This window comes from Mauremys reevesii, linkage group 24 (genome assembly GCF_016161935.1).
Source record: "Mauremys reevesii isolate NIE-2019 linkage group 24, ASM1616193v1, whole genome shotgun sequence".
Taxonomy (NCBI): Eukaryota; Metazoa; Chordata; order Testudines; family Geoemydidae; genus Mauremys; species Mauremys reevesii.
In genome coordinates this window covers 2,763,474-2,777,967 of record NC_052646.1, presented here as the reverse complement: position 1 = coordinate 2,777,967, position 14,494 = coordinate 2,763,474, and the positions used below count along the sequence as shown (strand labels likewise).

General features: G+C 48.2%; 1 protein-coding gene across 1 annotated transcript in view; it reads left to right on the top strand.

Moving 5' to 3' along the window:
• The first annotated feature begins 31 nt into the window (after nucleotides 1-31).
• COPA (COPI coat complex subunit alpha) overlaps nucleotides 32-14,494 on the top strand; it is a 33,193-nt gene continuing 18,730 nt past the window's right edge. The window contains exons 1-10 of the mRNA XM_039513477.1: nucleotides 32-181; nucleotides 1,503-1,616; nucleotides 2,138-2,211; nucleotides 2,586-2,666; nucleotides 3,504-3,580; nucleotides 4,789-4,898; nucleotides 9,805-9,914; nucleotides 10,581-10,680; nucleotides 11,371-11,506; nucleotides 13,448-13,530. Of these exons, the coding sequence (XP_039369411.1) occupies nucleotides 142-181; nucleotides 1,503-1,616; nucleotides 2,138-2,211; nucleotides 2,586-2,666; nucleotides 3,504-3,580; nucleotides 4,789-4,898; nucleotides 9,805-9,914; nucleotides 10,581-10,680; nucleotides 11,371-11,506; nucleotides 13,448-13,530 (925 nt within the window). The 5' untranslated portion in view covers nucleotides 32-141. The remainder of the gene's footprint in view (nucleotides 182-1,502; nucleotides 1,617-2,137; nucleotides 2,212-2,585; nucleotides 2,667-3,503; nucleotides 3,581-4,788; nucleotides 4,899-9,804; nucleotides 9,915-10,580; nucleotides 10,681-11,370; nucleotides 11,507-13,447; nucleotides 13,531-14,494) is intronic.

Below are 14,494 nucleotides of genomic sequence, written 5' to 3'. Positions count from 1 at the left end.
AAGCGCCCCTCTGGCCTGAGGCCGCCTCCCGCTCTATGGTCCCGGGCGGAAGCGGAAGTGGGTGCGTGGCGGTTCCGGGGCCGACGTGGAGGCTCGGGGCTGAGGGGCGAGTCCGGGCGGCGGGTCGGAGCCGGGGTCAGGATGCTGACTAAGTTCGAGACCAAGTCGGCCCGGGTGAAAGGTACCGTGACCCCCCCCTCCCCCAGATCCGCCTTCACCGCCCCTCCCCCATCTGCCCCCCCCGTCCAGGCTTGAGCCCCCCCGCCGCCCCCAGATCCTCTTTCACCGCCCCTCCCCATCTGCCCCCGGTCCAGGCGTGACCCCCGCCTCCCCAGATCCGCTTTCACCGCCCCTCCCCATCTGCCCCCGTCCAGGCTTGAGCCCCCCCGCCGCCCCAGATCCGCCTTCACCGCCCCTCCCCATCTGCCCCCGTCAAGGCTTGAGCCCCCCCCCCGCCCCCAGATCCTCTTTCACCGCCCCTCCCCCATCTGCCCCCCCCGGTCCAGGCTTGACCCCCCCCCTCCCTCAGATCCGCTTTCACCGCCCCTCCCCATCTGCCCCCGTCCAGGCTTGAACCCCCCCTCCCCAGATCCGCCTTCACCGCCCCTCCCCATCTGCCCCCGGTCCAGGCTTGACCCACCTTCCCCCAGATCCGCCTTCACCGCCCCTCCCCATCTGCCCCCGGTCCAGGCGTGAGCCAGCCCCCAACCTCCATTCCTGCCCCAGGCCGCAGCCTTTGTCCCCCTAAACCCCTCAACTGCCCTCCCGCCCCATGCCCCAGGCACCTCCCGACCCAGTGTCTAAACCGGGGCTACGGGGCTGTAGACACTGGGCCCCCAAGTAAATAAATCCCCCCCCCGCGCCCGTTTTGCGCTGGGAAGAGCCCTCCTTTAAACGCCGGCCTAGTTATTCCTCGTGTTTGCTAGAGCTGCGCCTATTGCAGTCCCTGGGTTTGTGGCTGTTGCCATCAAGTGTTAGTTATATTCACCCACCCCCACCCCACCCTCGCAGCAGACAGTCAAATAAAAAAAGTTGTCATGCTGTTGTCAGTTTATTAACCCATGTTTAGACACTATCAAATATTTGTTTTTAAAGCCGTTAATTGTGTCTGAGTGTAAAGCAGCGTGCACTGCCCTTGGGGACTTTGGCTAAGGTTTTTGAAACTGGCTAGTAGTTTTGTGCCTTGCATGGTGCCAAGTGTCAGGGGGTCGCTGTGTTAGTCTGTATCCACAAAAACAACGAGGAGTCCGCTGGCACCTTAAAGACTTCAGATGCAACTGAAGAAGTGGGCTTTTTACCCGTGCAAGCTTGTGCCTAAATAAATCTGTTAGTCTTTAAGGTGCCACCGGACAACTCCTAGTAGTTTTGGGTATCCAACTTGTGGCACCTTAAAAAGGTGTTCTTTTTGGAAAATGCTGACCCCGTTCACTTCCTCCATGTAGTCAGAGATTGAATTTAACTGAAAACTTGACCACTTTGCTTCTCTGCGTCTCTGTCCTTAGGGCTCAGCTTTCACCCGAAGCGGCCCTGGATCCTAACGAGTTTGCACAATGGAGTGATCCAGCTGTGGGATTACCGGATGTGCACCCTTATTGACAAATTTGATGAGCATGATGGTAAGTAAGTTTGGAGTCTGAAAGAGTTGAATGCAGAGGGTTTGTTGCAGAAAATGGCATGTCCTTGAGAGGAGGAAGGGATGGACTTTTGGTTGAAGCACTGGATTGAGCCGCAGGAGGTCTGGCTTCAGGTCCTAACTGTGCCACAGACTCCATGTGTCATGATAAGCAAACTGCTTACTTCTTGAACATGCTTTTCTAGCTGTAAAATAGGGGAAAGGCTTCACAGCGCTATGACGATAACTTCATTATTGTGTAAGAGGTGTCAGATGTTACGGTGCCGTAGCTCTATAATCACACAGAAGAGAACTTCTTTTGCATTGGTCTGGGGGGGAATGTTGTCTCAGAAAGTTGTATTTGACCTTGGAGTGTCAGTTTGAGACAATTTAGCAGATTAAAATGGAGTATGACGTGATAGAATTGTTCTTCTGTAATGGAACGGCCTGCTCTGGCTGTCAGTTTGGCTTCATATACAGCTATTAGCTGTCTCCCTGTGTTTCACCTGCCTCTTCCCCCTGCAGGACCAGTCCGAGGTATTGATTTCCACAAACAGCAGCCACTCTTTGTCTCTGGAGGTGATGACTACAAAATAAAGGTAGATCAACTCTTCCTTCCACCGCCACCAAAAAGTGTTGGTGGGCAAAGGAAGATGGGGAATTTGACAAAGTTGTGTAAGGAATGTGTGTTAATTTTAGTTTTCTGTGGAGCGTAAAGAAACGGTGAGTGGATATAGATGAGAAAGAGAAGTGTAGAATTCAGGATTTTGCTCTTTCTGAGGGCGGTAGGAGTAATTAAATGCAGCCTGACAATTTCTGATGAGATCTGTTGCTGGCTTCACCCAGAACTGTAATGTAAAATGGGAGAGACCAGTTTGGGGATGAGTAAAAACCTCATGTGTTAAATGAGATGCCAGAAGAGAGCTGGGCAGAGTTTGGCAGGTCCCTCTCACTGGCCTTCTGTCTCATGCAGGTTTGGAATTACAAGCTGCGCCGCTGTCTTTTCACGCTGCTCGGGCACCTGGATTACATTCGCACCACCTTCTTCCACCATGTGAGTCTCCCCGCTGTGTAACTTCATTGACATGCACCTCACTGCATTACTTTATAGGAATCTCTGTGGCTTCCCTGAGTAGGGCTCTTTCCTGCAGACATACAGTGCACAAAATGGGCTGGGTGCTATACAAACATAGGAACGCCTGATTTCTGCCCCAAAGATCTTACAATATGAAATCATTCATGGGGACAGTTGGTACCTCCAACTGCAGAGCTCACTGGAAGCTTCTGTCCCTCCATTGGCATTTGGAGCACAGATGGGGATATGCACCTTGTTCTTTGTGTTGGCTAACTTCTCGCTCTTGCTGTCTGAAATCGTATAAATGATACTTACCCAGAACAATTACAATAAGTTTTTCAGTGGAAGAGCAGCAGCAGCCTGCACAAACACACATCAGTCCTCTGGTGAGGCAGATGCTAGTACGCATCTTGACACCCTCAAGAAAACAGGCTTTGAAGGCAGTTTAGTCCATCAGTTTTTTCCTCTGAGAGTGATGGGTTACAATCTTGTCCCTAGTAATCCTCTCTGTTGCCTAACTATGCTGAAGCTCTGTATGTGTGCAAAGCAAGGTGTGGCAGAGCCCTGCAGGACACTTGTAGAAGTAATCAGTGCTGTATTGAGTGCTCTATATAGGATCAATTATACCATCACTTTCTCTACTCTCCTTTTTCTTATGTGGGAAATGATTCTACAGTAGAGCTGTAATTCTTGCCTGGTACAGCTGACCCAATGAACTAGAAATCCTATGGTTATCTCAGCTGTGTGGCAAACCATTTGGAGGGAAACGTGCGGGTGGAGACTGTTTCAGATATTAATTATTAATTTTTTTTTTAGGAATATCCCTGGATCCTGAGTGCTTCTGATGATCAGACGATCCGGGTTTGGAACTGGCAGTCCAGAACCTGTGTTTGGTAAAACAACTAGTGCTATGGAAATAATAACTGGGGAGACACGAGTCTTCTTGAACCTTAGAAATGAACAGAGGGTCAAAATATTCTGAACTCTGTGTCTTTCAATAAAACATTTTGTTGAAATTTCAAAGAAAAAAATTTAAAATCTTTTTCCCAACAATTTTAGAAAAAAAATTATTCTTTTTTATTAAACTGGCTCTAGAAATGAGGTAGGAGTAACTTCTGAAGTCCCATCTAGTTCATTCTTCTTGCCAGTGCAGAGTTATGTCCTCCACTGTAGTTGTCAATTGTGAAATAACCCTAGCAATAGAGTTTTCCTCCATTCCTTCCTTAGAGAGATCTCTAGGTAATCTCTAGCAATTGGTGTTTAGAGTGCCTTTTAAAAAAAGCTTAGGTTTCTCTGTTCCCTCTTTATTTCCCTCATTTCGGGAGCTGGGGTATTTTTAAGGAGCATTCCCATGTAAACAAAAGTTAGTTTAGAGTTAAAAGTGCTAGATTGTGGAGCCACACATGCAAAATCTCAGATAAACCGTTAAGTCCTTCAGTATCCCATGAAAACTCCACTCAAGAGTTTCTCTTAAGAGACGCCTCCTTTTCACTACCCTCGTCTCGAACAACCAACAGGCACCTTTGTCCTTTGGTTGTGTTTACTGCTTATGTGTTCCAAGAATTAATGTAGGGTTGGGGTGGCTTTCATCAATTGCACTGTACCTGGTTTTGTGTCGGAGGTATGTGGGCTGTGTGTAGGGGAAGGGATGAGTTTGACAAGAAGAATTTGAGGAGGGTTTTGGAGGGTTTTTTAAATGGCTTCTTTGCTCATTTTCTTCCTTTTGTTGGTTCACTTTGGTGGGCTGTGCAATCTGGCAAACTAAACCATCTTCAAAAGATTTTTGTGTGGGAATTTCCCCGTTTTTTTAGTAACTGTGTATCTGTGTTGATAGTTATTCATGTGGATAGCTAGTCACGTCAATATATATTAGCCCTTGTATTCCCCCCTATGAAGTAATGTTTCTTATTTATTCCTCCCTCTCTGCCCTGCTGAGTTGTCTTCCTTCTCCATACTCCCCAGTATGCTCCTCTCATGGCTTTGCTCCCTACCAGCCTCCCCAACTTCCTTATTAGATTCAGCTTTGAAATGTTGGTACAGATTAGACTGTGCGTTGCTGCCTTGTTGATTTAAATGGTGTCTTCTGTCCTCTTTCTTGCAGCGTGCTGACAGGACACAACCACTATGTGATGTGCTCCCAGTTCCATCCCTCTGAGGACCTGGTGGTGTCGGCCAGCTTGGATCAGACTGTGCGCGTTTGGGATATTTCTGGTGAGCTGCCCAAGTCGAGGGGGTATCCAGCAACAAAGCCCAGTTCAAAACTGCAGTCGTTGAAAGCAAAGTGGGGAAAGAACTAGCCAGTTCAGATCCAGGGAGGAAAAAAGGCAGCTGTTGAGTCTGAACCACCCACAAAGAAAAGCCATCAGAGCATGACAGTTGTCTCCACTGATGGTGGTTTATATCCCTCAGTCTCCCTTGGATGTCCCAGTCGGAGTCTTTAGGCCGTGCAGGAGATGAGTTCCGCTACTGAGGAAGGGACACAGCACTGTCACTAGATCGACTTTGCCTTTGTCATCAGGAAAGAGAATCTGCAGGCTCAGTTACAGGGTTCCATGGGACACCTTCATCCCTTGGGAAACATTGTTCCCAGAGTCAGCAATGTCCCGGAGATAAAGTGATGAATCAGACGTCCCTGAAATGGCTTCTGTGCTGACTAAGGAGCAGAGCTGAATTTTTGATGCCCCTGCTGTTGTTAAACAGCAAATGGAAGAAGAGATCATTAAGGACAGTGGCTGCTAGTCCACCGATGTCCCTTTCACAAAGATGGAGTGTGGTCTAGAGGCAAGAGTAGGGAACTGGAAATCAAGACTCCTGGTTGCTATCCAGGGCTCTGCTGCTGACTCACCGTGGTCTGCACCTACAGTTCTACCTGTCCTGCAGGGGGTATTGAGAGGGTTAATTGATGACAGTTGGTAAAACACTTTAAGGTCCCCTAAGGGAAGGCTACACTCCATACAGAAGTTGAAGCGAATGCTAGAGATGCAGATAAGTGACGAAAGGAGGGAAGGGAGGGTCTGGTCCAGGAACAGCGCCAGCAGTGTTACTGCGTTGTAGGACGTTCGAGAACTCGAGTTGTGGCCCTTTACCCCACCTGCCACTTTCACCATTGCAGTTTTGACTGGGTGAGTTGCTCTGTTTGTAGTACACGCTCAGACATGACCAGCTGTGTCAACAATAGGAGCTGGGGACAGGCTCTTAGAATATTTAAAACCTGCCCCTCCTCTCTATTGCTAGCACGGGGAGCTTAACATCCATTCTGCCTGTAACCTCACTGCTGCATTCAACCCACACGCGCTCTCAGCAGAGTTCCTATAGCCAAATGGATTTGGAGAGGGTACAGTTTTTTCCAGCTGATCTGTGATGAGGGGGTTTTAGAGACTCTGCTATAGATGCTGAATTATTGATTCAGTTGCCACTACATTTAAACATCACTGGGCTAAAATGCTAGTGGGAGAACAAACTGAGGGTGGGTGGGATTTTTGCAAGATCGCCCCTAATCTGAGTTCTGTCCTTGGTAGCTTGGCTCTAGCACAAAAGGTCTATTGGGAACAGCCTTTGTTGCATTCAGGCTGCTGTGGAGATGCACATGCATCTTACAAATTAAGGGTCCAGCCTGGGTTGATGATGATTTAAAAACCAATCCTGAGTGGTGCTGAGTACCTGCAACCCCAGTTGACTTTGGGAGTTACGGATTCTCAGCACCTCTAGGGATTAGGGATGTTCGTTGTTTGATGATTTAAGTGAAATGAGTTGCCTTGGTCTTGTTTCCTGTCCTAGTGGCAAATTGTCCAGAGACCTAATCACCGCACAGTTTTCACCCTTCTTAGCAGTCTCAGGAAAGAGGCCATGGAGACTGCGGGGGAAGCATTGCTTCTTGTTGCCCGTGATGTATTTATTGTGTGGATAGAGGCCTTCTGTCTCCACGGCTGTCAATTTAGCATCTTTCTCCAACACAGATTCACAAGTTAAAAATTGAAGGCTCCTTGTTCTGCTGATCTCCTGAGAGCGAGTGTCAATGTAGCCAGCGTGAGCTGGCTTCTAGTTGCTGTATCAAAAAGCATGAAAAGCTGTGACATAACAACGCAATTGCCATGTGCTGTGGGGTGATGTCTCTTGCTTGTGACACTAATGTTGACCCCAGAGTTTACAAAATAACCTCCTGTCTGTTATGCCTCCTTGTTACCAGCCCTCCCTGTTACCATTAACCCTGATGGAAGATTCTTCTCATTAGCTTGCACTGGAGGATGCTTTTTTTTGTCCTGTAAAATAAAACAGCTTCCCTTTAACCTGCCTTTCCCATCTCAAGAGCTAATGTCTGTCACTTCCCTGGATTCTTCTTGTGCTTTCAGGGCTTTGTGGACTAGAGCTGGGTGATTTGTTTCCGAGCAGAAAAAGTCAGCCTGAGGGGTTTGGCTGGTAATCCAGCATCCTGCTATTGAGGAGATCTGGAATACAGGTTGTTAGGGGCTGGGAACATCAGAGGTGATGCTAAGAGTCCCAGAAGGGGGCGCTGTGGGGCAGACTACATTACTGCAAGGCCCCCTAGTGAGAGTGTAGCGACAGCTGACAGACACCGTCCCATCACCCCCAGTACTGCACTATCTCAACCACAGGGCTAATGCTGTGAGTGCTGATGGATTATAAGGGGAGGAAGGCTCATGAGACCAGAATGAAGAGGTTGGTCAAACCCCAGAACCCTTCCTTGGTTTCTCCCTTGGGTAGGTGGCAGCCCCTTGATGTGCAGCTTTGATTGGGAGAGTGGAGGAGATCGTCGCCTAGATGCCCCGGGCCCTTGCAGCTAACACGGTCCATAGTTTGAGCTTCCAACTGGCTACAGTGTCTGTGTGGCTCTGGCCATTGCGTTCTGGAAAGGGGATCCTAGAAACCTCCTGATGCTGCCGGAACTTTCTCTTCCATCCCCCTTCTCCCACAAGCTGTCAGGTTGTAGTCAGGATCTGGTCCTTTTTACTAGACCTCTTTCCTGAGCTGTCAGTGACCCCTCTTAACATCTGCTCTTTTATTTGAATGCTTTGGGGCATGCTGAGCACAGACTCCTTTCCCGCGCTCTGTCGTAACAGCTGTCCTCGGAATGTCTAATATCTGTCACGCTGCTCCCAGCCTCTCTTCTCTCCTTTTCCACCTCCCCGGAGCAGCACAGGAAGCTGGTACATTCTGCAAGTGTCCTGCCTTCCCTCTGGATTTGTGCAGTCAGCCCAGAAATTTTTCACCTGTCGTTTCAGTCCATTCCACTGGCCTGTCGAAGGCTCAAGTATCTGTTCTTCTAAGATTCCTCTGTTTCCACTTTCCACAGTTTCTCTGAATTCTGCATCTATCACCCCCTTTCTCTGGGTCTGGCTCCCCGTTGTCATTTGGACGATCTGAGATTCAATGTCTGTAACATTCATACCTGCTTGTGATTCACTGTTTAACATGTCACTCTTGTTAGACAAACCTTACAGATCTTGTCAAAGGGGCAATGGTAAGATCCCCTTACCTTAAATCTTCCCTGTGTTACTAACACCTGAGAAGATCAAAAGTGAGAATTTAAAAAAAAAAAAAGTGTCAAACCCAATGTTGTCTGATCCTCTCTTGCACTTCACCCACCTTGGCCAATGACGCTGCCAACTCGGTCAGTTTCACTTTGTTCCTAGTCAGTTTCAAGTCCCGTCTCCCACAGTCAAGTATTTTTTGTTTAAAAGTCTGTTATAAAGTTTTGTTTGTAACTCCTTTGTTTAAAAGTCTCAAGCCTTTTTTCTCCTAAGTTTAGGCTTTCATTTCGCAAAGCACATTCCAATTTCTCCCTAGGGCGGGTATTTCAATTTCTGGTGAAGGAGCAGCTAATGTGGTTCTGTTTTATTTGGCATACTGTATAAATGGAAAGTGGTAATGTCCCCTGTGATGGTGATGCCACTGCATAACACAAAGTACCGTGAGTTTTAGATATACAGGTGGTTGTTTCTAAGGCGCCAGTCCCTATAATTGTCACTGCAAAGATTTAGAAATACTGATTCCTTTAAGGAACTGGAGGAAAGTTATACACCCCATTCCCAACCCTCAGATTAAGGCCAATTACAAGAATCAGTCTAAACTCCACTCTGTTTCCTAGAGTGTACTGCTGGGGCCATGTCTGTTTGGTTCTTCGACAAAAACTTACCAGAAGAGTTCAGCTTTGAGTCATGCCCTTAAAGTGTCTGAGCCTGATCTCTGGCAGAAACAAATTCCGCAGTGTAGCCCCTTCCTGGACAGTGTCTACCTGCAACTCCCCCCTCCCCCCCCGCCCTCAAGTTGAAGGTTCTATCAGCCTGGGTTTAGCATGTCATGGTGGGTTATTTTAAAGCTATCTAGAATCTAGGGGATATTCCCTCATGTAACCATTTTAAGGTGGGGTTGATCGAATATTGGGACTGAATTTATTGGAGTATGTTTAGTAACAGCACTCGGAGAAAGCATTCTGGCCTGACATTTGGAAATACTGAACTTCCACTGAAGACTTGTTAGAGTTGTGGGTTGTCACCACTTCCTAAAAAAATTCAGCTATCCCTCTTTCCCTGTGTCCTCCAGACGAGCTGTATTTCTCCCCAATCCCTGGTGCCTTGGAGAATTTGCAGATCCCCATGTCACTTTAAAGACCACTCAGGAGGCCATAGTTTCCATATATCAGTTGAAACTGACTCAGGTGTCCACACAAATGGCCCAAGTCCACAATCAAAAGCTGACAGCGAGAGCACCTATCAAACTGGCATAGAGGAAAGCCCCTAAAGGTGCAAGCTCAAACTGGGAATTAAATCCTGTATTAAGAGAGAAAGGGATCAGTGTGACAGTGTCCCTCCAATGCAGCAGCTCTGCTTATCGGTCCCAGGGAGCTGAGAAATGGCTGCTTGTTGGGAGCATTTTATTGCCAAGTTTGATCTTTGTGCACCTGGTCTGAGTTTGTGCTTTTGGGGAAAGAGGAAGGGAATCCTTGATATTTCTCTCACTTTTCCTCTTTTTTCAAAATTCCTCCTTCTCTCCACCTGTGAACGGCACAGGAGGGCGCTGACTTACATGTCTCTGAGTTAGTACACTGTCTGGTAACCTCGTGTTTGCTTCCTCCACTCCTGCTGCTTCCCTCTCGAAGGCCTAAGGAAGAAGAATCTGTCTCCTGGAGCTGTGGAGTCGGATGTCAGGGGAATTACTGGGGTGGATTTGTTCGGGACGACAGATGCGGTGGTGAAACATGTTCTTGAGGTACTGTGTGTGTGTGTGTGTGCACGCGCACGCAGCATAGCTCATTCAGCCCTATTTAAGATAGCCCCTGTTGTACAAATGATCCTATAACAGGTTTGAGAAACAGAGGGAGAAGGAAGCCTAGAGACTAGATGCGGCTCTATGAATTCATGTGTTCCTTTGGGGATAAGGAATGCCGTATTCTAAAGAGCTTAAAATCTAACAGGTAGAGTCCTCCGTGACTGAGGACCCCTGACTCCTCTACGGTACAAAAGGCAATGATATTATCAGATTCAGTCCGGGTTTTTACCAAGGAGAGCAATTCTGAATGGAATAGGAAGCCAGTCGAGTTGCGTGAAGATGGGATAATGAGATTCCATTGTTGCTACTGGGCCACATCTGTCCTAGCAGATGTTGCCATAACTGATCACCTTTGCAGCCCCACTGAGGGACGTGATAGGAGGAGTGGTGGTGTGCTTGGAGCTTGTCTCTCTCTTCCTCTGTGTTATCTAACTACCCCTCAAGGATAGATTACACACTGGCGCTAGCTGCAGACCCTCACGAGTCATTCTGAAGTCTGCAGCTTGTATCCTATTTGCTGGAGCAGGTTTTCTGGCTGCTCCGTCTCTGTGTGCTGACCCTTGGAGCCCCGGGCTTGGTGTGAGACCCCTTTCTCCCATCCCACAGGGACACGATCGTGGGGTGAACTGGGCTGCCTTCCACCCCACCATGCCTCTCATCGTGTCTGGGGCTGATGATCGGCAGGTGAAGATCTGGAGGATGAATGGTAAGCAGCAGCCCCCAAAGGAACCTCTTTGGGAGAGGAGAGAGGGAACAGGCTGGGGAGAGTGGGGCAGGAGCTGGGTTTATTTATAAACGGGCCTGTGACGTGAACCTGAGTGTGAATGTGTGTGCTTGGAACGGGCTTGAAACAGGCAACATTAAGGTATAAATCCTCTGCTGCCCCCAGGCTTAAACTGAGCACTGGCCTCTGCACAGGAGGAACAACCTGGGGAAAGCCCAGCTCTCCAGCCAACCCTTCCAAGGCTCCCCTTGTAGCTCGGAGATGAGCCTAGCTTTGTGCTCTGAGGTCTGTCAAACTCAGGCTGAGAGACCAACAAAAGAATCTCATTCCATTGCCCAAGGTCCTTCTTCAAGAAGGAAGCACTCGCATGTCCACATCTAGGGAATGTCAGCAGCGTTGCCTCAGCTGATCTTTCCTATCTGAGAGGTTCAGATGTAACTAAAGTTTAGCAACTTTCGTGTGTTTTAATTTGTGTATCAGTCAGTTGTGCTGCTTCAGTTGCAGTGTGGGTCAGAAGCTGCGGTAGAGAGATTGGGCTGGAGAAAAGGCGCAAGTCAGAGAAGGATTTGGAACTCAGCAGCCTGGTGTCCATTTGATATCGCTGCTCATAGCTCAGTGACAGCAAGAGCTTTTAAATCTGACCCTGTCTCATTTTCTTCCACTCCTGGTTAGAATCAAAGGCCTGGGAGGTGGACACCTGCCGTGGACACTACAACAATGTCTCCTGTGCTGTCTTTCACCCACGGCAGGAGCTGATCCTCAGCAATTCAGAAGATAAGAGCATCCGTGTCTGGGATATGTCTAAACGGTGAGTGTTCTTCCACTGGCTAGGCTTCTGATGGGCCTGTTATTTCTGTTAAATGTCCTCATTTTATAGTAACCCCCCCCCCCCCCAAATCAAATGCAGTCTTCAAACATCAGTTGCTGGGTTTACGAAGAACTTTTCCCTGTGAGACCACTGTTAAATATAAGGAGGAAAACTAGGGTTGTAACTGTTTGGAAACAATTGTGAGAGGAGCCAGCTAGTTTAGCGACCTCTCTGACGGAAATGATTTGAATGTATGCAATATATTTATTGGTTTCATGTTTGGATGAGTGTCACTCTCTTGAGAGAGAGACTGAGTGGGCCAAAGCTGCGGTTTATATGTACAATGGGCACACTTAAAAAGTTAATTCTGGTTTTAGAGCTGTTACCAAGGAAGCGGTATTCCTTGGGTTTAAAATAAGGAATGCTTTTGGAAGCAGAAGTACCTCTAAAACCGGAGTGGACTTCTTGGGGTGCTCCAGCTGTGGTCAGTGCATCTTGATAATCACTTGGACAAAAGTCAGTCCTTGACTCGGCTCGTTTACCCTGAAACCTTGATGCTCTGACAGCCTAAAGGGGCTTTAGTGTAAATGAGAATCAGGCCCCATGTTTGCTGTGTCTCAGTGAGTCAGTGGTAGAGCTGAGAATGGAACCTGCGAGTCCTGGTTCTCCACTCCCTGGTATAATCCCTAGAATTCCTCCCTTCCTGAGCGAGGCGTAGAACTCAGAATTCACAACACTCAGTCCCCTGCTCTAACTACTGGACACTACTGCCTCCCTGTAACACTGCTGGGAACACCCAGAGCTGAGCGCCATTGTTCCCTCCTGCTGAGGCAGACAGGTAGCTTTGCTAGAGATTAGACTGCGTCAGGTCCCTGCCATACCAGTCTGTCTTCCTCACCAGCAAACTCAAGGCTCTCCCTGCCCAAACCTTGCCTAGCAGATAACAATCAGTGAATTCCAGCGTCCGAGCTCTTCAGAGATGTTTCTCTGCAATTCACGGCACCTATCACTGAATAATCCCAGAAGAGATTAAGTTTGCTGCTCTGTTAAAGAGTGAGTACATTACAGCTTAACTGAACTGGATGAAATACACCTTTTCCTTCAGACACTGCACTGAGTTGGCTTGTAGTGAAAGTAAAACAAGTTCATTAACAGAAGAACATGGATTAAGTGATGCCAAGTGAAAGGGATAAAGGCAGAGATGCTTACAACCAAGTAAAAGTGAAAACATTATTCTAAAAGACTAAAACTTTAATGTAGCAAGATACAGTCTTTGTATAAGATGGTTTCTCTCATCTCCAGTTGTTTTTTCAGCTTTTTACTGGCTGACTTGACCAGAACTCATCAGAGATCCAGTCGCTTGGTTTGTTTGTCTCTTAGGGTGAAGGATAAAGATGGAGGATTTTTTTCTGTTCCTTTACCCCCAAGGGATGTCTTTGCCTTGCAAGTCAGGAAGGCGTCCTGGGGATTGTCCCCTGTGTCTCTGGGATTCAGGAGCAATGTTAATTCTCTGTCTCTCAAGTTCAGGATCAGGGTAACCCCTGTTGGTTTAGCTCGATGGCTTTGTTTATTGCTAATATGTAAAGTGAGGTAAACCCACATTGCTTTATCTAGGACAGTCCTGTTTACCACTTTTCCCGAGGCTAGCCTCTCGGTCTTAAACATGTTCTAGTAACATCATCCAGAGTACTTCCCATGTACCGTTAACACATGCATTTTGCAATGATATTAATGACTAGCGTATTATTAAGTTTCAGATGCTACCTCCCAAGGCATTGTTTGTACAGATATTACTGCTGTAGTGTACAGGGTGTGAATACAGGGCTGCCTAGGGTCACGCTCCCCCAGGGAGTGCCACGTACATTCTGGACGTTTAGGCTCCAAGTCTTCATTTTACTCCAAGGCTTCTGCTTCATTTTGTTTCTCGTTTCCCCCACCCAGCACGGGTGTCCAGACCTTCCGCCGAGATCACGATCGCTTTTGGGTGTTGGCTGCTCACCCCAACCTCAACCTCTTTGCTGCAGGTAAAAGGAATCCTTCCAGGTTCTGGCAGGTGGTGATGAGGGGAAGGGGTTATGGGGTCCGTTGGCACGTCAGAGCCCTTTTCATGGGCTAGATGCTCTTTTCTATGGTCTGGTTTACCCTAGAGAGAACAGGAGGGGCTAAAATGCTTCTGATTGATATTCCCATAGTGCAGTGGTTCTCAGCCTGTGGCCCAATCAGCACACAGCTGCAGAGCATGTGACATCCTCAGGGCCATACAGGTAGTGTATCTATTGTGTGAATGCAGCTCACACAACACAGAGAGAGCTGCCTATGCATCCCACCGCGAGAACCACTGCCATAGTGTGTAGGTACCCCAGTCATGGAGCAAGACCCCAGGGTGCTAGGTGCTGTGCACAGAGCAAAGACAGGCCCTGCCCCAAAGAGCTTCCAGTGTAAGACAGGAGACGACAAGTGGGTGCAGACAGATGGGGGAGAACATGGGAATAGTATTGGTCGGCACGACAGACAGTGGTCTCAGAAACCAGCGGACTAACCACTGTTTTTAATAGGTGTCCGGTAAAGGAGAGTTTGAAGCGGGGGTTTGAAGGTGTGTAATGAGGGAGTTGTGCAGGTGTTCACAGTGAGCTCCTCTCAGGCGTGAGGGCGGACACGAGAGAGAGAGTACGAAGGTGCTTGTTTGAAAACTTAACAAGTGGGTGATGGAGGCTGGCAGCATGAGCTGATCATAGAATCTCAGGGCTGGAAGGGACCTCAGGAGGTATCTAGTCCAACCCCCTGATCGGCGGCCGGAGTCAGCATTTCAAGGAGAGATGGTCGGATTGGGGATAGGCCATGAAGGGCCTCCAGAGCAAAGACATGTAGCTTGTGTTCGCAGTAGAGAAGGGGGAGCCAGCAGAGGGCTGTGGAGAAAGGGGTGACGGGGTCAAAGCGAGGGGCTGAGGAAATGATCTGTGCAGCGACATTCTGAATGGATGTAAGCGG